This window comes from Monodon monoceros, unplaced genomic scaffold (assembly GCF_005190385.1).
Source record: "Monodon monoceros isolate NGI ecotype Baffin Bay Population unplaced genomic scaffold, NGI_Narwhal_1 Super_Scaffold_5, whole genome shotgun sequence".
Lineage (NCBI taxonomy): Eukaryota > Metazoa > Chordata > Mammalia > Artiodactyla > Monodontidae > Monodon > Monodon monoceros.
In genome coordinates, this window is record NW_021703782.1 from 23,961,576 (window position 1) to 23,984,913 (window position 23,338).

The 23,338-nt window shown below is 38.4% G+C and overlaps 1 protein-coding gene across 2 annotated transcripts; it reads right to left on the bottom strand.

Annotated features, from left to right (window-relative positions):
* Positions 1 to 803: 803 nt before the first annotated feature.
* On the bottom strand, positions 804 to 23,092 carry NOL8 (nucleolar protein 8). Of its 2 annotated transcripts, none has more exons than XM_029203643.1 (17): positions 22,952 to 23,092; positions 21,964 to 22,187; positions 21,176 to 21,238; positions 19,715 to 19,793; positions 18,205 to 18,340; positions 17,618 to 17,686; positions 14,103 to 15,980; positions 12,719 to 12,832; positions 12,116 to 12,238; positions 11,743 to 11,833; positions 8,783 to 8,921; positions 8,053 to 8,130; positions 5,201 to 5,472; positions 3,542 to 3,668; positions 2,899 to 2,969; positions 1,693 to 1,772; positions 804 to 1,204 (listed from the first exon to the last, which is right to left on the bottom strand). In XM_029203643.1, the coding sequence occupies exons 2-17, from the start codon at positions 22,100 to 22,102 to the stop codon at positions 1,154 to 1,156; spliced, it is 3,510 nt and encodes a 1,169-aa protein (XP_029059476.1). In that variant the 5' UTR covers positions 22,103 to 22,187; positions 22,952 to 23,092; the 3' UTR covers positions 804 to 1,153. The 2 variants fall into 2 exon arrangements, with proteins under 2 accessions (XP_029059476.1, XP_029059475.1); XM_029203642.1 differs by having other exon boundaries at positions 21,964 to 22,129; positions 22,952 to 23,091.
* Between the last annotated feature and the right edge of the window lie 246 nt (positions 23,093 to 23,338).

The window sequence follows — 23,338 nt, forward strand, 5'->3', positions numbered from 1 at the left end:
AGCAATAGATAAGAAGGTATAAATATAATCAACATCAAGAGAAAGTGGAATATTTGGATTATTTATCCTCCTGAGTGGTGGTTTCTGTTTTACACAAAGTCTGAAGTCTTGGAAACACAGGAATCTCGAATGACTTTTCAACTACTTAGTTCCTTGGACTCTGTTTACTAAGCACCCACTTAGTGCTAGACATAGTTCTAGGCAGTGTGGATGTAACCGTTAACAAACCAGGTGATATCCCAGCCCTCAAAGAGTTTATATTTGATCAAGATGTAAATCAATAAATACTTAATTTCAGATATACACAGTATGGCTCAATGATAATCCCTTGGGACTTTATATATAGCATAATTTTGTACAGAGCCCAGTTTGATAGAGGCTTATCTGTCTTGAATCCTAGCCACATTGATTTAATGAGGTATTAAGTCTGCTTCCCTATCTGGACCCAGGGTCCTGACTCCTAACTGTGACTACATATCTTTCAGACACTTGGATTTTTCAAAAGCCTGTAGTCTAATTAGAATTTTGAGATTTTGAATTTTGGCCTCAATTCATGGAGGCCAAGGACAGGAAAACTCTGCATTTGGCATCCTTTTCTGGTCCTCACAGAACTCTCCCATGATGTTGGTCTGAAATATCCTGCATTTCAGTTAGCTTATTCATCAGGACACAAGTACAGAACTCAAGGCTGATTTGTTTTCAACATCTTAAACAAAAACCACAAGATGGAGGTAAGGTGTATTTGATACAATCAGAAATATTTCAAGTATAATTCACATGAAACGTAACTTGGAAAATACAAGTGCTCTGATCCATATATTTTAAAAGGCTTTATGTAAACCTTGTGTCAGAAGATAGCCATTAGTTATTGAAGATGGAGGGCAAAGATTATATATGAAAAGTATTTTGAGGGACTATCTTGTGCTTCATTAAAAAAATGTTCAGGTTAATTATTTGAAGTAATTAGTTAGGAACAAATGAAGAGGAAATCTACAGGAAAAGAAAGCAACCAGAATGATATCCACCAGATAAGATTTTGAATATTCCTTCACTCTGAATTCTTCTTTGTCAGCTAAACTTATTTTCTAGATCACTCCAATTTCCACAGGTGAGCCTTGTTCACATTCAGTATCAAAACTAATGATGACATTTATTATTTTGGTTTCACTCTCCTTTTGGCATCTTTATGTTTCTTCCGACAGTCCTAGAAAAACATAAAACCAAAAGCCTTTGTTAAAAATAGTGGTAAATGCTTTCCAAGGTGTTTAGTAACTATAAAGTAAAATTTAGGTTATTCAGTGTCAGGGTTGTAGAAGCCATTTTGGAAGTGCTCACTTGGAATGTACAGGGGATATTCAAACTCTTGGCTTTAAGTGTTTACAAATGGAAACTGTAATTCAGTCTTTCAAAAGTCTTATGATTTCCTGCTACTTAATAAGCATGGCCAGAACTCGTTCCAGTCACTCAATGGGGCCACTCTTCAGTCTCCTTACTGCACCATGGGTTGAATGAATTAAACAACTTAAAACTTGTCTTCCAGCACTATCATTCTGAGCATTTAAGTCATGTTCTCAGTTATCTTAAGTTTCATGCCCTCCTATATTCTTACACCAGGCAAATATTAACACAAAGATAACACCATATCTTTTAAATTAATATGGAGACAATTAACATGAAAATACAACTACTCACCATACGCAAGCTGTTTGTTCTGGCCTCCCAAGAATTCCTGCTAATATTACTTCCTACTCCTCTCCAGAATAAGTCAGAACCTAAAAGGGGAAAATAAAGAAGTACAAGACAGCCCATTAATATTAAAACAGACAATATTCTAGTGCTGGCATTATCAAGGTCTTCAATTCTAGTTAAGACCATTTCCCCCACCGCCCCCAGCCAATTTATGCTAATTTTCAAGAATATCTTATTTTCTTTACAAAATGAAAATGTAGAACTGCTAGGATTTTACTGTTTATAAACCATTTACTATTATGTAACTTGCCTTCTGTTTGTGTTAGGCTTAAGAAATGAGTTCATTGGGCCTTCCCTGGTGGCGCAGTGGTTAAGAATCTGCCTGCCAATGCAGTGGACACAGGTTCGAGCCCTGGTCCGGGAAGATCCCACATGCCAAAGAGAAACTAAGCCTGTGCACCACAACTACTAAGCCTGTGCTGTAAAGCCCGTGAGCCACAACTAATGAGCCCACATGCTACAACTACTGAAGCCTGCGCGCCTAGAGCCAGTGCTCTGCAACAAGAGAAGCCACTGCAATGAGAGGCCCACGCACCGCAACGAAGAGTAGCCCCCGCTCGCCGCAACTAGAGAAAGCCCGCGCACAGCAACAAAGACCCAATGCAGCCAAAAATAAATAAATAAAATATATTTTTTAAAAAAAAGAAATGAGTTCATCAACAGTCTCAGAGTTTTCGTGTGAAATTTTTTTCTATTTTTTTTTACTGAAGTATAGTTAATTCACAATGTTGTGTTAGTTTCAAGTGTACAGCAAAGTGATTCAGTTATACATATATATTCTTTTTCAGATTCTTTTCCATTATAGGTTATTACAAGATATTGAGATAGTTCATGTGAACTTTTTAGGGTACTAAAGACTTAGGAGTTTTGTACATCTAGTATCTCAGCAAACCCCTGGAACAAAACAAGCCCTTGTTGAGGTTAGTGAACAAGTGAGGGAGGTGGCGAGTGGGAGCTTTCAGTTTTCCAGAGCTTTGCAAGTCAACATGCATCTGTCTAACAGAGGGGGCTAAAGCACATGACACTGCAAAGGATCAGAATTTTTCCTAATCAGTTCTTACTTGGATGCATGTTAGTATATCAGAATGCGCTATGGTGAGAGCTGTACTATTACCTGTTTTATACCATTTAATCAAAACATTGACTTACCATGAAGTCTCTCATCATTCTTAGAGAAAAAGAAATATCTAGTGGTCTCTTTCTTGGGTAATGATACTTCTCTGAAGTGAGAGAGAAAGAGAGAGAGAATTGGCCACTTAATTTCAATATTTAAGAAATGTTTACACTGTAAGTATAAATGAACTATTCCTTAAATATATGTGCTTTGTGTTTTGCTCATTTTTCTTTCCTGAGTTAAAGTGATAACACCCTTTCTCTATTCAACATTCTTCTCTTCTACCTGAAACTCTGGTAACGAAGACTTACTTAAGTACACGCTCTATATTCCCTGTGTTGATTGTTGATATTCTCACCCCAGCATTGCTACCCAATTTGCCAGTGTTTCCCATGTGGTAGCAGCCAACGAGCTGAAGCATACTCTTTCCAGATCAAGGACTTCAGTGGCAAGTTTTCTTCCCCATGCACGTCATATCCCCCACCCAGTCTATCCAAATTTCAAGGAAAAGGAAACATGCTCCTAATTACAAAAAGGCTACAGAACTCTCTAAAGGAGCCAAAAAAAGAAAGTTGTCTTGAGAAGCTAAGCTTAGATACTTCTATAACATTTCTAAAGCATGTCTAACTCAGATTTTATGAATTATGAAATAAACCTGCACAGAAACACACTACTTACCCAGGGCTGGGCTTTTTGTCATCTGTTTCTTCAGTAACATCTTCCTCTTCTGAACTGCTGTCTTGGAAACGAGGGTCTCCCTGCCAGGCAATCTTCCCAGGTTTCACTGCCTCAACTCTATAGGTCTCTATATCGTCATGACAATGAAAGATGACAGAATTGTAACCTAACGACCGATTATTCGTGGACACACTAATTTGTTTACTTTCACCATGCACTCATATTTCTAAATTTCAAATATCTTAATCATTAATTCAAAATATGTAGTATCTTTTTAGATTTTCAAATATTGAGAGAAGCTATTATCATATTTTTGGGCATTGCTAGGGTGATCTGATAAGGAATATAGCAACACTATAAAAAGATATACGAACTAAAGGTTTATAAATGAGCAACACAATTTAAAAGGAAAAAAAAAAGCATGGCACCTGTGCTAGCATGAGAAGCCTAAACTGTAACATGATGCAGTGAAACCAGGTTGCCTTCCTGCTTATTCATAAATGAGAAAAGGAACATATCTTTATATTTTCAATTCCCAAAGCCTCTTTCTAAAACTTCTGAAAAAGCTTCTATAAGATGTGGGTGATCTCCTCACAAGTCCTCATAATTTCCTAAGTCCACAAAACACATCTCCCAGGTTGCTGAGGTGTCTTAGTACTCATTTCAAGGCCAATTTCTCACACTTGGCTCTCAAAGTTGGAAGAATTAAAGACAGTATCTATATCATATCAACTCTGTTCAACAGTCTAGGACTGACCTTGGTACTCAAATGGACAACACAGGCAAGAGAATGAAGTAAGCAGAGCAATGATATATTGTGTCTTATTTAGAACAATTTTGGAAAAACTACTAAATTGCTATACCTCCTTTTGGAGCACTACAAAGCCGGCATTTAATACTCACCTGCTAAACACATGGATACTACTTTACTGCTGATCTTTAAAGTAGAGCTTATTGTTAGCTGTGCATGTATTCTCCTGTAGAGGTATATCTTGCTTTTTACAATGAACTTCCAGAAAAGCTACACTTCATCTTAAACACTAGGTGAGGAGCAACTTTCTAAGGAATAGGTGTTTTTAACTTTTAGACTATGTAGGACTTCAGAGGTAAACCTCCTGAAATGGAATGCCAAATTGTTTATACTGGTGCTGATACTTTTTTCTAGGTTCTGGCAAATCTCCAAGGATAAAGTTTGAAACAACTGGTGTATTGATGACATAGCATAATTGTATAGAGCCAGGGTTACCTATTTCTCCCCTTTCCCTACCATATAGCACTGGTTTTCCTGAAGTCATGGCTTCTCCAACTGCATCTAAGATACAAAGCTATTTAAATATTTGACTCCTTATACTTCTTCATGACTATTTCTACTCAACATTAGAAGGGATGCTGCACATTATTCTCTGGCTTCCCTTCATATGGCAGCTATCTAGAAGTTTGCTTCCAAATGCAAGAACAATTTCTTAGTGTGTTAAACACAGCTCTAGGCACAGTACATTTATGGTCATGTAATGCTGACTGCAATACTGTAATACTGTTTATACAGATGGAAGAAAGAATCCTTTCTTCAGCTAATGTTAAATCATTACAGTTACAGTAGATTCAATCAATTAAGTTCAAACCACTTTAAATGAAAACGTTTAAAAAAAAAAAAAGTACCTTCCTTCACATTTTTAGTGTGTGAATCAAAAAAGGAGAATGTGAACCCGCTGGGCTGTTCATCCCCAGTCATCAGAGCTGTAGGGTCCTGGACTACTTCGGCTTTCTCTCCATCAGAGTCCTCATTCCAAGGTGTGTTGTCTTCCTTTTCAATGGTATCTTTTGTAGTTTGGAATATTTGTTTTAAATCCATAGCAATGTTATAATACATTTCTTTAGATACCTCAGGTAGCTTCTCAGCTTCCTCCCTTTTCTTCTTTCGTTTTGCTTTACTGCATTGACATATATAGAGATATGTGCATCACAAAAAAAGTCAATTTTTGGAAAATTTCCAGAAATCAGGAAAGAAAAACACCTTGGATAACTTTAGTCCCATCCTTTCAACAACCAAGAGGATCTACATATAAAACTCATAAAGGCAGAACCTTAACCAAAAAGCTTTTTATAGACAAAACTATTTCAAACAACTCCAAGTATTAAACAAGAATCATATTCTCCTATCTCTTATCCTCTGAACTACATTTCAGAAGTCACATCTAAGATATTAGCTATAAGTAAGAAAATCACTTAACTGCAATGGGCCTCAGTATCCTCATTTGTAAAATGAACCATGTTAAACCACATGACTTATAAGACTTTTTCAAATTCTAAAATTCTATGAGTTTTATGACACTGGCATTAAAGGATTTAGTCATAATTCTGTTTTAGAAATGCCTTATAAATGTGCTAAATCTAGTCTGTTTGGGAATGAAATTTTTCTATTACCATCAACCTGCTCTATATTTAGGAATATGTTTTTCTCTTTGATCTTAAACCAGAGTTACACGGCAGTCTCCAATATTGAGTTTTCAGTTAGTAAAATATTAAAATCCTCTTTTCTATTAGAGTCTACTCTATTTACTAGGCCAAATATTCTAACTATATTACCTAAAATAATAATGTTCTAAATGATCATCTTATTGGTGGAGACTATCTTACAGAGAGAAACTTTTTTTTTTTTTTTGGTGTTACGCGGGCCTCTCACTGTTGTGGCCTCTCCCGTAGCGGAGCACAGGCTCCGGACGCGCAGGCTCAGCAGCCATGGCTCACGGGCCCAGCCGCTCCACGGCATGTGGGATCTTCCCGGACCGGGGCACGAACCCGCATCCCCTGCATCGGCAGGCGGACTCTCAACTACTGCGCCACTAGGGAAGCCCAACATCCTAGATTTTGAACTGACACTATAAAAAGGTGAGACTTCTGGGGAGTCTAGAGCAGGGTTGAGCATGTTCTGCATATGGTAGGAATATAAAACAATTTTCAACCAGAGGACAGATTGTGGTAGTTTAAAATATGTCCACAGATTCCTCAGTGCCTCTCTCTTCAGGAAGGAGTGCTTAATCTCCCCTTCCCCTATAAAAGTATGGGTTGGATTTAGTGACTTATTTCAAGAAAACTGAATAAGGCAGATGTGTCACTGTGTGACTTCTAAGACTATGTCATAAAATATACTGTGGCTTCCTCCTTCTATCTCTCTTTTGGGTCAGCGTTATGAGAACACTTAAGCAGCCTAATGGAAAAGCCAACAAGGTGAGGAACTGGCTAACAGCTATGTGAGTGAGACATCTTGGAAGTATATCATGAGGCTTAGTCAGGCCTTCGGAGACTGAAGCCCCAAGCAACATTTTGACTGCAAGCTCTCCAGAGACTACCCAGAATCACATTGCAATGTGGAATCCTACATTGCAGGGAACGTTTATGTTAGTTCTACTTTGGTCTGGTATGCAATTCTTTTTAAAAGAAACCTTTAATTTTGGAATAATTTTAGATTTATAGAAAAACTGGAAACAGTGTTCCCAAATAACCTTCACCTAGTTTCCCCTCAAGGTAGCATCTTACATAGATATGATACAATTGTCAAAACTAAAAGATTAACACTGGTACTACTATTAACTAAACACACACTCTGTTCCCAATTCACCAGTTTCTCTACAAGTGTCTTTTTTGTTCCAGGATCTAATTCAGGATACCACAGTGCCTTTAGTGATTTTAAATAGCAAGAAATCAAGAAATTAAATCAGGCAAAGTTACTGGTTGCTCCATATATTTGCCATATTTATCAAAAAAATATTTGCCACAGCATATCTATAAGAAATAGACGCTCCTACCACACTAGAGTAGTGCAGTGGATAGAATGGTTGCCTCCAGAAAGATATGTCCGGGCCCTAATTCCTGGAACGTGTGAATATTTCCTTATTTTGAAAAAAAGGTCTTTGTAATAAAGTTAGGGATTCTGCAATGAAGAGATTATCCAGGCAGACTCTAAATGGAATCACAAGTGTCCTTATAACAGACACAAAGATGAGAGACAAATAGAAATGAGAAGCCCACGTGAAGATGGAGGCAGAGACTGGAATAATATAGTCACAAGCCAAGGAATACCACAGATTGCTGGCAGTCACCTGAAGCTAAGAGAGAGGCACGAAATGGAGTTTTTTCCCCCTGAATCTCCAGAGGGAACACAGCTCTTCCAATAATCTGGACTTCAGACTCCTAGCCTCCAGAATTGTGAGAAAAATTTTTGTGTTTTTAAGTCACCAATCTGTTACAGAAGCCACAGGAAACTAATGTAAGTAGAAGACACCGACTAGAGGAGGGGCACATATCATCATTTCTATGCATGAAGATTCCTTTTGTCAAAAGTAAGACTCTCTCCACCACATCAATAATTCCTCTCTTTCCCCCTTCCCTGTTCTTAAACTAAATACAATGGGGACCAATGGATGTGATATTGGTTACTATCTACTTTTCTCACTGTCTGAAATGAGATTAATTCATATGAACCTGCTACTAAAAGTAGTAGCTTAATGTACCTTTCTTTTGGTTTATCATCTCTTTTTCTTTCATAAGTGGTATGGTCATGCCTTGTTGGATCATAACGTATGATGTCCCTATTAAAGAAAGGAGAGTGATAAGTTGGAAGAGACAATTCAGAACATTAATGCAAAAAACTAATAGCAAATTATAATGCAATACCAGGGCAATTCCACTTTTTGAGCAAGAAAAAGGCACATAATATCAAAGAAATGTATTAGGAGCTCCTCAGAAGCAATCATATTTTAAATTATCTAGTTCTGACTTGTCCTGGATCTTTAAAAATGTTTAATATTATTTTAAACATACTAAAATATATATGGATAAAATGATATGCTATTAGGATTTGCATAAAATATTTCAGTGAGGAAAGTAGGGGGAAGTGAGTAAAGGTATCAAAGAGAAAACTGGTCACATGTTGGTGATTGTAGAAGCTGGGTGATGGTACATAGGGGTTTCATTACACTAGTCTCTCTAAGTTATATGCTGGAAATTTTCCATAGTAAACAGTTACATTTATTAATATTTAAACAGTTGTCCAATTTTTTTTTACTAATAATAAATACAGAAATAATTTAAGATTAGTTTCTTGAAGTGAATCACTAGGTCAAGGTAAGTACAATTTTAAGGGTCTGATACATGTTGCTAACTGCTCTCCCCAGGAAGTTTAAAATGGCCTCATTTTATGGCAAAGGAAAAGGGCAGAATGGGATGAAACATAAACCATACTTAAATTTCTTAGCAGCTACTGATCCTTTGCTTGTAGAACTGCTTAAGTTGATGTGCAAAACACTCTGCACAACATTCAGGGCTTTCAACTTTTCTGCAGCAAGCTCTTCTTCCTCAGCAGTTTTCTTTTCATTTATTTCTTAGAGGGAAGAGGATAATTAGTAATCTCTTGGCAAACATAACCTGAGAAGTCTCAATAATCAAATATTTATCAAGCACGTAAACATGTGCAAAGCACATTAAGATAGGAAGAAGAAAAGTTAAACCTTGTTTTGCTAACCTCCCTATCCCCAAGATCCCCAATGTCATAGTGAATCTAGAAACTGCATGACCAGCAAACAAAATTCCCATTTCTGTTTGTAATTATAAAAATGAAATCTGAATTTAATGGCTTTCAGTGGCAAGTCTAAAAGTTTTTAAGGTAAAGATTGACAAATATAATAGAGCAAGATACTAATTATAAAACTAAAGTGATTAGAGATTCTTTGATGTTTTAACTTTCTAAAAATTAATCTAAATTACATGTAAATCTAAACATGAAAAATAGTGAAAGATGCTAATTTTACTGACTATTAATATAATGTTAGTAGACAGTTACTTTAGCCTTTAGATTCAGTACTAAATATTGCAGGAAGAAAGCCTACACACAGGGCACTGTGGAAGCCTAGAAGCTTGTTATCCTTAGCTACTAGAAACAGACAAATATCAGAGAACAAAGTTAAACATTTAACAGCTAGTTTGGATTATAGATAGAAATACAAAAGAAGTCTAAGTAAGCCTTAAAGACCTTTTCAAATTACTGCAGGATATAAACAACCAAGTAACAGAAATAAACAGAATAAAATGCTGATTTGAATAGTTCTCTATAGAGATGACCCAAAAGTGTCTAAGGGTTCAAAAGAGGTAAAGATTATGTTCAATTGGATTAAGAAACGTTTTATAAACCAGGTGGAGTCTAAGGTAGGAAAGACAAGTAGATCCCCTGAGGAGGGAGGAGTGCATGCCAGGCAAGTGAAAGAATGAACACATACATTGAAATAAGAAAGTTCAAAGAGTTTACATTGCATTAGGTTAAACCACATGAAACTGCTAATATTCAACAATTTTTGACTTCAAAAAATGGTACTTTCAATTTTACCCTAATATTGACCATTAGGAAATAGAACACAATGCTAGAAAGGGCTCAAGGTATTTGTAGACTGGCTGCAAGGTATGTGTAGGCTGCTTACCTGCAGGACAGTCTTTGTGCAACTCACAAAAAATTCAGTCTCAAAAGTTGGGAAGGAAAGAAACAAAAGACAGAGATTCTATGTCTGACTGCCCTAAGAATGGAAGTACCATCAACAGAAACAGAAGGGTCCAGAGCACCTGAGAGAGAGTAAATTCAGTTTGGGATTTGCTGCGTTTTAACACGCGTTCAGGGACGCCTGTGAGAAATATCCATCAGGCATTGAGAAAAGAATAATTGGGAGCTCAGCAGAATAGTCAGGAGCAAAGATGACCCAGATTTGGAAAATATTCATGCACAAAAGAAGGTTAAAGCCACAGGGACTTACAGAACCTTTACATATCTAAAGGCAAAGGGAAAATTAGGAACAAAGAATTAAGAAGAAAATAAGGAAGTTATACTGCAATGGAAGCTAAGGGAAGAGAACAGTTCAAGAAGGATGATTAACAGTGACAAATGGTACAGGCAGGCTGAAGAAGCTTGGGAAGGTGCCACTGCATCTGGTGAACCAGTTAGTATGTGCAGGGAATGCATACTAAAGAGTTGTAAAGAGACAGACAAGAGTGGCAGAAGTTAGAAAGTAAACTCTATGTATAGCTTCTAGGCTATTCCCAAGGTTCTGTCCATTCCTGTTTTCAACATGGAATTTTGAGTGAGAAGCTCTGAAATGTAATTTGCTGTGGATCCTGGAGAACTTACTCTCTGAACACTTGTTTTCAGAAATGTACAATATACACAATAATCACCTCAAAGAATCAAGAGCATCATTTCCAGAGGTTGTATTTTCAATAAAAAGCCAACTGCTTCTAAATTAGTGCAATTTATTTTTTCATTTCAGGTTTAGAACTGAAAAAAGATGGGAGTGGCAACTTGAAAACTGGCAGGGTTGAAGAAATGGCTTTTTGAACCTATGAGACCTATGTCTGTAGAAAGAGGGAAGAGATAGAAGAAAGGGAAAGTATGAAGATGCACATAAGGAGGTTAAAAGGAGGTATGAATGAGGAAGATTAAGATGCAGATTAGATTAACTCACGAAGAGGAAAAAAGTAAGGACAGAGTAGTTCTGAGATTGGAAAGGAAAGCAGGGAGCTCACTTGAGGTGGCCATCCTCAAGTGAGGATGGTAGGACGTAGGAGGTAAGGTCTTTTGAAAAGGATAAGAGTAGAAGATCTTGTAGAGAAAGTTTGGAACCACTGGTGTAGAAAATGGTACAGGAAGTAAGAGCAGAATCAGGATGCTTCTGGTAGCATCACTGCTGTTAGATATATTCACATGGGATGAATCTACGTAGACTGACATTCAATGGTACATTGTTTTTAAAAACCTGCACCCAGCACGCACGCTGGAAGATAAACACTTCCTTTAAGTAAGCCAAGCGTGATGTAACTGGCTTCCACAGCCTCACCAGGACCTGATCTACTGCCAGGTAGGGTCCTTGCCTTCTCTCTAATGCCAGGGACAGGATGATGGAAGATGGCATCTTTGGTAGATGCTAACTATTCCTGTCTTTTCTGGCAGCTTCAGGTAATTAAAATTTTATAAATAAATTAATATGTACAAACAAACTCAAGAAGTATTGAGTAAGCTAACTATTGGATTACAAGCTCCACAATTCAGTGTCTTGGGGTACAGAGTTTCTCTATGTGTTAAGTGAAGAAGCTAGACTACATGACTTCTCAAGGTCCCCCAGCTCTGACATCAGGACTGTTCGTTTGGACAATAAGGCATTTACCTTCCTGTTCCTCTTCACTATCACTTTCTAGAAATCGGGAGTCCATGCGAAATCTGTCATCAGTGCCAAAGTGAGACTGCAAATCCATGAGCTATAAGACAAAACACAAAGACAACTGACAGCCATATTCCCAAGAAATTACTTATAAACAAGACCTTCCAAGTATACCTCCATGCCATGAAATTCACTACATTAATATTTGCATAACCTCACCTACCCATGAACCAATTAGAGAGGGTCACGGAGGACTATCAAAATAAACACCTTAACACTGGAGTGTGGGTCAAGGTCTGCCTGCACTAACCTAGATTTAAGGACTATGTCGAAAAATAAGGACATGTTGCAAGTTTTATTATTTTCAGTCTCCACTAACCTTCTGTCCAGCTTTGCCCTCAAACTGAGGTTTAATTCTGAACCTGTTACTGTCATCTTCGGAACCAGATTCCTCATCATTGCTGCTGTCAAAGAGCTTCCCAGAGGCTCCACCCATGGACTCCTGTTACATAGGTAAAGACAGAAATGTTTATTAATAACCAAGACAGTATTTCCTTCATTACGTAATCTTCCTCCTCACATGTATGGAACAACAACCCAGATGCATGTCTCAGGAAAGACTGGATGGTGGTTAGAATGGAAACTTCTGACTCAGTGATATCTACTTGGCCCCTTGGGTCACTAAATCCAGAGGCTCCTAATGCAGCCTGGAATGGGGGGAGTTCTTAAATGTGTGAACACCTTCTGCAGGGTTTCACTAATATTGATGTCACTTTGCAGATGATGTGGAGGATAGATTTATGTGGGAGAAAATCTCTAAGGCCCCTGTGGTATCCATGCGTGATGGTCAGGGGAGCCCCGGGTTTCATTGTGGCTCCCAGAGGATTTTATGTTGAGCCCAGCAGTTGTGTGCAAGTCTTGGTGTGCAACATGCAGAAATGGATCTGCAAAAGTATAGGAATGCCCACCCTAAATTTCTTACTTTTACTGGTTCCTCTCCTGGATGGTTATGCTCCTGAGTGGATGTCTCCTCTGTTTCACTTTCACTGTTGGAACCAAAGATGATGTGCGTTGGCTTGTCCTCTGAATAACCATCCTAGAGTGGGCATCAAAAGCATTACCCAAGACAACCCCTCATCTCCTTCCCCTAGCAAGTCTACTTCTGACCCTATTTTCTTATCTAGTGAATGCTGCCATCACCCCAAGATAGAAACTTCTCTTTCTCTCCATTTCCAGTTTATCACCAAGTTCCATCAGTTGGACCGTCTTGCTATTTTAAAAATATATTCCCACTGTCACTGCCTTGGTTCTGGCTCAAGACCTCCCAAAGGCTGTCTGTCCCATTTGATTTGTTGTTCTCATCATGTCCTGAACTATCTTTCCCAAACAGAAGTTAGCAAACTTTTTCTGTCAAGGGCCAGAGAGTAAATATTTTAGGCTTTGCAAGCCACATATAGTTTTGGTTCTGTACTCTTCTTTTTTAAACCCTTTAAAAATGTAGAAACCATTCTTAGCTTGGAGGCTCTTCCAAAATACGCCATGGGCTAGTGGCTTGTGAGCTCTAGTTTGCCAACTCCTGTTCCAATATATACACAACTAATCTCCATTCCCTTGCTTCAAGTTCTTTAGTCTTTTCACAGCCTTGAGAATAAAGTCCAACCCCTGTAGCCTCTTCACACCTCACCCCTACTTATCTCTCTCATCTCATTTCTCACCATCTTGTACTCTATACATTTGGTCACACTGATTGCAAATATTCACTTTTGTACAAACTGTTCCTTTAACTTGGAATGCTTTTCCTCTCTCTTTGTACCCTTTTACCTCTGCCAGACCAATTCCCACTGATCCTTTCATACTAGACTCAGTTCAGCTGAGGAAGCGCCGGCTCCCCACCCACCTCTGCCCCACCACTGCCAACAAATTAGTATCAGTGTGCTGTCAGAGCACACAGGCGTACTTCTTTCTCATCCCATGGAACTGAACTGTGACCTTCTGTCCACCACACTGTAAGCCAATACCAACCACCTAACAGTGATCCTCTCTGTAAATCTAGCACTTGCTGTGAAGGCCTGGAATTTCACAGGTAATTAACAATCGTTGAAAGAATGAATAAAGACTCATTACAGTAAATCTTGGTAAGATATGAATCACTTGGCAAGTGATTTATATGTAAATTCAGACATATTAGGACATATCACTTAACTATATCAGTTACAGCTTCTAAAGCGATATCCGGATATACTAAAGATACAAGGACACAAAACACAAACATTCAGCTCTAAAGGAGCCTGCTTACCTTCGTAGGAAAGAAAGGTTGGACTTGGAAACGAGTTCTTGTTAAATCCCTAGACTGAAAATATACTCACCAAATTTGCCAGAGCATTGTGAACCAACTTCTTTTGTACTTCTTTTGCTTTCTGCCTTGCCTCTAAGGCTGCCAAACGCTTCTGATTATCTTCAGCGTGCTTATCCTTAGCATTAACATCTGATGAACTATTAACAGAAAGTGGGAAGTCAGTTTTGCTTCCCTGAGGGTCTCTCCTGGAGGAGACCTCTGGTGATTTCTCAGGGGCCTTGCGGGTGCATAGATGAGGCCTCTTTTTGGAGCTCTCTCCTGACTTTCCAGTCCTGTGGCAACAGTCTTCATCAAAGCCTCTCCTGAGAGTCTTGGCACCAAGACTCAAAGATTTCTTATCTTTTAGTGGCAATAGACTAGAAATAGGATTTCCATTTCCCTTTTCTGAACTGCTAGGGACAACCACCTTGTGAGCCTGGCTCTCAAAAGTCGACTGTCTCTTTTGAGGCTGAAATTGGTTTGAGTCATTTGCCTTCTTTGCATGTTGGAAAAGAGTCAGTTTACTTGATGGGCCATTAGCATACAAGGACCATTTTTTCATGGACATGCTCCTGGGATCCTCAAGTTTCAAAAATTTATGATCTTTATTAATATTGTTAGAGGCAACACTCTCTTTCAAGGATTTTTTCACTGTTTCCTTTCCATAGAGACAGCCTACTCCCTTGAAAGCCTGGAATTTGGGCTTGAAGGTATTTTCCTTTGGTTCCTGTTTTCCATGTGTGTTCTCTTTTCCTTCTAAAAGGGAAGCCACAATCTCCTCAGGATGAATACACTGTTGGCCTTTGTGGAGGCCACCTGGAGTTCTGTGGCTCTTGGAGGCCCTGTCAGACTTGGCAGTGGTTTTCCGGCCATTGCTCTCAGTATCTTCTTTTGGCGCCTCCTGGTTACTGCCAGCCAACTGTTCCAGATCAGCTAAAGTTAGATTCATATGGAGACAGTTTTTCATCATGGTGTTATACTCCTTATCTCCTTCAGACTCGGTTGATTCTGATACAGAATCAGCATCTTCACTGCTACTGGACTCAATCGGAGATTCACAACTGAGAGGCTTAATTCTGTGACTGAGGGCTGTCTCTTTGTTTTTTCTTTTTTGTACTTTAATACAATCAACAGAAAGATCACACTTTTTTCTATTTTTCAAATAAGTTTTCTTGTGCATAGACTTTTCTGTTTGTGAAAGTTCTACACTGTTTTTGATCTTATCAGAATTTTTTTTCATTGCAATGATTTCATCTGTATCTCCTGAATCAGAGTCACAATCATTTCCCATAACATTATCTTCACTACTGAGGCAAAAGACATTATTTTTGATGCCTAAACCTGTTGAAGTATGAAATTTGTGAAAATGTGATTTAAAATCATCTCTTACAACTTCAAAGGGATCATTTTCAGATCCATTTATTGAGGACCATGTAGTTTTCTCTAGGTTTTCCTCTCTTGCAATCATTAGTCTTAATTCATCTTCAGAATCAATATCATCATCAGACATGCTATTTCTATTTTTGGTAGTTTCTAAGTCAGAAGGCTGAAAAAATACGTTTTTAAGTTTCTGACTATCAGAATCAGGTACACAGGGTGATTTAGGAGTAAAGGAATTATGAGGTGTATTTTGTGCAGCCTGTTGTTGTATTAAATGTGGGCTCTCCATTATGCTACTAGGTTTTGGTCTCAAAGCCAGAGATGCAGTGGAACTCTCATTCTTCTGCACTTTTATTATCTTCTTGGCAGGGCTGTGAAAGTCAGAGAATTCTCCTCGTCGTTTCTTACTCACAGGATCATTCCCTCCTTCCAATTCCCAAGTGAGGCTGGATATAGGGATAGCATTTGTGAAATCCTCCCCTATTTTCTTTAGGTTGTGGCAGTATTTTGAGGGATCATACTTTATGATGTCACCAACAGTCAAGGAAGAAAACAAAGGCACTAGGTTTTAGAAAAACCTATCAAACTGGTAAAGCAAAAAGAATACTGTTTAATCTTGAGCAAGTCATTGACTCATCTTACCCTCAGTTTCCTATCAAACAAAATAAGGACTTAATTAGGTGACTCAGGGTCTTTGGAACTGACATGTCCATGGCATGTCCAGAGTGAAAACCAAGAACCATCACTATTAATTGGCAGAAATTACTTGGGCTGCATGTGTATATCACAGCAAACCGATTCAGATTATATTCTAGGTACAAGAGGCCACAAGACTTTTCTGTAAATCTGAGAAGTCTATCCACTGAGATAACACCATAAAACGGAGTATAGAGAGGAACCCAGAGCAGGCACAGCTAGATACTATACTAAGTGTTGGTATCTCAAACTTGAGACTCAAAGATTCTCAAACTTTTTGGCCATTCCTGTTTTCTCAATGCTGCCTCATCCTAGATCTGATTCTCTTAGTTCAATGACATCCATTTCACATTTTACTCGCTCTCTGCATTTTATAGGTCTTTCTTAGAAGGCTAATAATTCTTTATCAGGTCTTTGTTGCTGACATTGTCCAGAAAGATTCTAGTTAATGTCACTGTGCTGTAGTGACAGCTGGCATTTGCTGATTTCCTAAAACATATGAATAGACAAGTACAAGTTGCTTTAATCTATCACTACTGAAAAGTCCCTTTGTTCATTTAGTGACTACTGAATACATGGACAATTATATATGAGGTATGCCAAACAGTGTCTATTGTCTCTTGGCTTTACACTGTCCTTCCAAATCCTCCTCTTTGCTGTCAGTGGTATCATTGGTGGGAAGCTGGAAGGTGAAGAAGAAAGAAGTATTTCCCTGACTTTAGTGCCACTGGCAGGGACTGCAGAACAAGCAGCTGTGGCCAGGGCTCCAGGGGCCTCAATAGCCATGAACAGTGAGGACACATCTCTGTTTGAAATACCTGAAATTGCTTCTGCTTCCCATGACACACAGGCTTAGAGCTAAAAGAATACAAAAAACACCCTCTGCCCAGAAGTCCATGACACTAGGAATTCAAGGTCTTAGACAATCTGACCTCATTTCCTCAGGGGAATGGGCATCTGAATTTGCTCATACTGGGTTCCATACTATTTCTCCATCCACCATTCTTCTGCCTGTCTACACATTCCTACCTACTATTTTCCTCTCTCCCAGACTCCTTCCTATCTCTTTTCTATTAATGTGAAACTTATCCTACTTCCTCTAAAGCCTTCTTTAATGATTGTGCTGTGTTCCCTTGTCCTTCTTTAGCTCCTTTGGCAATGGCTTTGAATCCATGTCAAACAAGAAGAATGAGGTATAAATTAGTAAGTCAATGTGCTTCTTTAACAATCATCATTTGCATCACTTGCATAAAACCTAATTACATTCTCTCATTATCCACTAATTGTTTCATACATGTAGGTAGGTGGGTCTTACCTTACTTAGAAATTGGGAACATAAAAACTGTTACACAAACATCTAAAGACTTACTGACAGAGGCAGTGAAATTCTAAAGGTATGAAGTAAACTTTTGCAAATATCCACATCGTAGTAAACAATAATTTCTCTGAAAGGCCAATTGCTAAGGATATTTTACGTTTATGTTGATTCTTTAGGTGAAGGACAGGTAAGACTCTTCCATATTTACTCACAACCCAATTCTAAAAGAAAAAAAAAAATACATTTACTATACTTGTCACAAATGGAAAAGATTAACCACACTGAATAAATGTCACTTAAAAATATCTGAACTCATAGTGGACCATGATTACTGCTGGGTTTAGTTTTCTGATAATGAAACACGAGTGCTCAAAAAAGTGTATCAGGAAAGGAAAAAGAAAGAAGGAAAATTGGGGCAGTTATTGATCCCATATAAACCATGTAGGATGCTACACAAATAACAGCCATTAAAAAGGCAAACGTGGGACCTGCCTGCACTCTTCACCACCTATGCCCCCTGGGAGACCTGCCTCCACTTGGGTTTTGATTTCTCTTTCTAAAATGGGGGAAAGCTGTGCTTTCCCAAGAGTTGTAAATGCATTTGAAGACCATAAAGCACTATCTATGTTAACTGCTTCAAAGCAAGAGAAAAAAGCAGTTGCTTTAAAAAATGATGCTCATGGTCACCTGGTGTCAGGAATTGGTTCCTGAGCTACTCAGGCTACCAGAGGAGACTCACTTTGTGCCCTGGTACTTCTGTCCCTGGCACAGCTTTCACATGGAAATCCACCACTCCCATCTTTTCTAACAAGTTGATGTTGCTTGTTGTTGATTTTCCTTTCTTTGCTTTTGCTTCTTTTCTCTCCTGGGCCAATCTGAATCAAACAGAAAATATAAATAAGAGTTAAAATAACTAACCACACTATTAACAGTGCTTCTGTTTTGTTTTTTAATACTGTAAAGCTGTTTAACTTTATAGAGATCATTTAGGGTCTCTCAGTTTTTCCCTTTCAACTTATGTACTTTTGGCATTTTATCTATCCTTAATCTTTTCACTCTTATGAGGAAGAGGTGTCTTTCAGAGACTAATATGCTAAGTCTTAAATATTTCTACTCTCACAACAAAGAGAATGCAGAACGCCAACTCAACCTACCAGTTCAAACTCTGCCACCTTATACAGGCCTGGTCAACTATGCTGACCAATTCTCATTGGCCTCTTTGCCTCTGGTCTGTCTCCCTTACATTCCAACTTCCAAGATTCATGCTCCCCAGGCACAACTGCATAGACACTCCAAGGCAGCAGCACTGTGTGCTCACCTGCTCAGGACTAGGGCCCTGGTTCCTGCATATAATAGGCAGCCAAGTGCTGCTGAATGAAAATCTCATCACTACCCTGTTCACAGAGACCCCCAGGTGAAGAACAAAATCAAATTCTCATCTTCGTCACCAGACCACTCCCTCAAAACTTGGTTTAGACCTTATTTTTCCTTGTGGCATTTCTTTGGCCCAGAACAATGCTCTTGGTCACTCCATGTGTACATTCCTAAAATATCTCCTATTTTGGAAGCACCCAATCTCATACAATCTTTTCTCCCTAAGAATACTTTTAGGATTTAAAATGCTTTAATAGTTTTTACATTGCCTTGTTCTTAAATCACATGCATAATTAATCTTATGCCTCTCATACAGGGATTTCCTATTATCTTTATGTTTTTGTATGACACTTTCATTAACAGCCTAAAGTCAACTTAAGCAATTTGGTACTGTCTATTAAAATTTTAAATGTGCATAACTATATGACATAGCAACTCCTTTTGTTGACATAAACCCCAGAGGGACCATCCTCAAGAGTCTTATCAAGAGGAAGTGGAAATGGTCTAAATGTCTATGAGTGAGGGATGACTGACTACACTGTGGCACAGCCATTTTCTAAAATAGTACTAAACACTCATTACAAGAAGGGGGAAGACCTACATCATCACATAAGGTTGTGTTTAAAAAGCTGAAATAAGTATATATTTTTATGGGTTAAAATATACGTATACAGGAGCATTACATTATCTTCTTTGGTCGGGTCTGGGGTCACAGGGAGTCACGGTTAAGAAGGATTTTAGCTCTACTTGTAATGCATATATTTGCTAAAACTGTAATAATACATTATTTGATAGTTTCAAATCAATTAAGTGACCATATAAAACCACTTACAATATAAAAAACATTGGGTCAAATCACAGAGAGTAAATCTTACCTGTGCAAAAAACTTTCCTTTGCTAGCTGAATTTGTAGAGTTCCACCTTTCCATTTTGTTTTATTTAAAACAGACATACCTATAAAGCAAAGAATTAGTACCCAAGTACATGGCAATGCAAAAATATATTTCAGCATGTGCTTTTACTAATTAGTTAGTACCAAAAATAGAAAACCTGCTTATCACAAAGACACAGAGGAAATAGAATAAAGAAAATGAGAGCTGGAAGGAGAAGGCTTAGGGTCCATTCTCATTTTGACCACTTATTAGATCTTTACACTCCCTACCTCCCCGTGTAATTGAAAGATTTGAATGAGGCAAACGTGTAAACCATAAAGCAAAATTTGTCATTTGTTTATAAAGTAATGTCAGGAATCTGTGGCAAATGGCTGGTATTTATTTAACATTTCATTGTTATTTCCCACACTAAAACTATAAAACATTAATGCAATTTTCTTAGAGTGAATCAGAGGACACTGGAATCCTGTAGCACCTCACTTTTATTTATCACCTCATACTAATTATCACTGTGAAACTTGCAAACATATTAGCTGCAAGCAACTAAACTGTGTTTAAACTACTGTGCCCTAGTAGTTGATTTTTCTCAACATCTGCTATCAGCTTCCTTAATAATTACCACTAACAGAAATATCTATGAGGTAGGTACTATGCTAAGCACAAAGATATTATTCAACTTAATCTTCACAGTAATATTATGAGATAAGCAGTATCTTGGTTATACATCAGATAAGCAAACCGGGTCTTCTAGTTTAAATAAACTGCTAGGTCACACAGCAGAACGGATGTGTTCTTAACTGCAACATATTTGTTATATCTATTTCCTAACTGAACGAATCAATTTTTTGCAAATGAAATTACAAAAGGCCAATGGCCCTCTTTCTCTATTAGCATGTTTCCTGCTCAGTGTCTTTTGACTTTTCAGTCTCCAAATAATTAGAATGCATTACTACATCAGTGGAAGTATGAATTATCTCCCCCTCTTTATTCATCGAAGGTCACAGGTGGCCCTCAGCTTTACTAAACTTATCGATGGAGACTTCATAATTTCAAGGATATGATCTTATAAGGGCATATTCTAAGCCCCTTTCCTAACAGCACTCAATAAGAAGAATTAGTTGCCTGAGAAATGAACACACTGAGGAGATGGGTATTTCATAATATGCAGTGGGATATGTGTAACAAGCAGTTTCTATTAAAGTGTGGTTCCTTATCCAAATTATTTGAGAATGCCATTTTTGAGCAAACTCACTGGCAATGTGCTACCATATGTCATTCATTATGGAATGAACCTAGACCTCCTGAATTGTAGGATATGGAAATTCTCTTGATCATGGTTGTCCCTCAGGATGAGTTAAAGGTGGATGTTTAGATTTAGAACGAAAGTTATTCCAAATTACATGGTGACATGGACTGGTAAATAGTATAGAAAACATTCATTACATTTTTTCAGGTCTGCTTCTGCTACTCTGATGTTGACATATGCAAAGACTTTCTGTGGGTTTCCTAAAAAAAAAAAAAAAAAATTAAATTCCTATGCAGAGAACAATGTAAACATTATTAAGTTTCTAAATTTAAAAAAGAGCTCTTAGAAACGTACTCTTTCAAAGGAAAAGTTTGAAACTTGTTTATTTATCATTGGATACAAAGACTGCATTTTCTTTTAAAGCATGATTATCTAAATATTCCAAAAGAAAATACGTAAGAGAAAAACGTCAAGTACTCAGTTAAGGAAACACTTTGCATGTTTGTATGTTAGTGATATTCTACTTAACAGGACCCTACTAATTATTAGAATTTTAGCTCTGAAAACTGAAAGCTATATGTTTCAGAAATTGGATGTTTGGAAATTCCCTGGCAGTCCAGTGGTTAGGACTCTGTGCTTTCACTGCTGAGGGTCTGGGTTCAATCTCTGGTTGGAGAACTAAGATCCCAGCAAGCCGTACGGCCAAAAAAAACCCCACAAAAACGAAAACCGGATGTTTGGGAATTTAGAAATTTTTGATTTCAGAAACGTAATTCTGGGCAAGCTCCAGGTCACACATAACACCTCCAGAGCATAGGAGGGGGAGCGACGGGGGATGGGGGATTACTACAACAGTATCATGTAATGAGATGCATATCACTTTCAGTGTTCAGGGCTAACATTCATCTCTTGGGTTCCTTTATTTTGTGATACTTGACTTCAGTTATATTTGCCTTTAACTACCCATGAAGAACTATAAATTTACCTTGATCATCTTTCCGAGTGATGATTTCCACATCAGAAACTTCTCCAAATCTGCTGAACTGATTTTGTAGGTCTGCCTCAGAAATATTCTGGCCAAGGCCACCCACAAAAAGGCGCTTCATTTCTCTGTTGGCTTTCATCAAGGCTGGGCATACACTCAAGTATTTCTAGTGGAAAAAATCATTATCTACAGAGAAGAGCTCTTTCCCTTAAATCTTCTCAAATCTAAACAAAACTAAACAAAACGTCTTCATGAATGCATTTTGGAACAGCACCTCTACACACAGACACAGGTACAGGCACATACTTTCCCTCTAAATGACCACAATATTACACTCTACTCCTCCCGATTTTACTTATCCATATTGTTAGGTGTTTTTCCTTCATTCATTCACTTTAACAAACGCTGACAGAAATGGGATGGGACAGGTTAGCACACGGAAAGCTAAAAGGCTCTCAATCCTCAAGCTCCTCACAGTCACATGAGAAGTAAGCAAATGCTGCAATTGCAATACTATGTCACAACAGAAATATCTACAAAGTACTGTTCAGGCATAAAAAGAGCAACTGATATCATGGCTAATACAGACTTTTTAAAAAACACTATGTGCCAGCGTTGTACAAAATAGTTTGCAGGAATCTTTTTTCAGATTAGCAGGAGAGGTTAAGTCACTTTCCCAATGCCATTCAGAGAATTAGCGGTGAAGCCAATATTATAACCCAAATCTAATTTCAGAACCTGTAATTCTTTATACTAGGGAGATTGTTAGATTATAAGGGACTCAGAAAAACTCTTCCAGAGGTACTGAGATTTGCGGCTTTTCATGAGATCTCTAATCTCGTTTAGCACCCGGCTGGCGCTCAGCTCCCAGACTCCTCCCACGCGCGACCGCAGAACAGCGCCAAAAGCCCTGAGCATCGCTCCTGATCTAGGCGTGAGCCACGGCCTACATCTTCCTGGTAGCTTCCTCCGCCCCCAACCTACTCACCCTAGCCGTCTTCCTCTGAGAAGACTCAAAGACGAGAAGGGAGAAGGTAGGCCAGTTGACCTCGGCACATCCCATGCCCCAAACCGACTCCTCACCACTTCGTTTTTTACATCCCGCGCAGTTTAGGGCCGTAACTTTTAGTCACGTGTCCCAACAAGTGTCGCCTCTCTTCCTTCCTACTGGATTTCCAACCCAGCATCCTAAGGTTCCACTACCACGCTCAGTTCCCCAGTGCTTTTTATTTCGTTTCCAGGCTTCTGGGCGACCGCGATGCCTCCGTCCCCTGCCTCAAAGTTCGCGAAAGACCCCAAACTAAAATTCCCTAATTCATACTGAAGAGGGTTATCACCTTGTGTTCTCCTGGATATGGTCGGCGGAAGTGAGGGA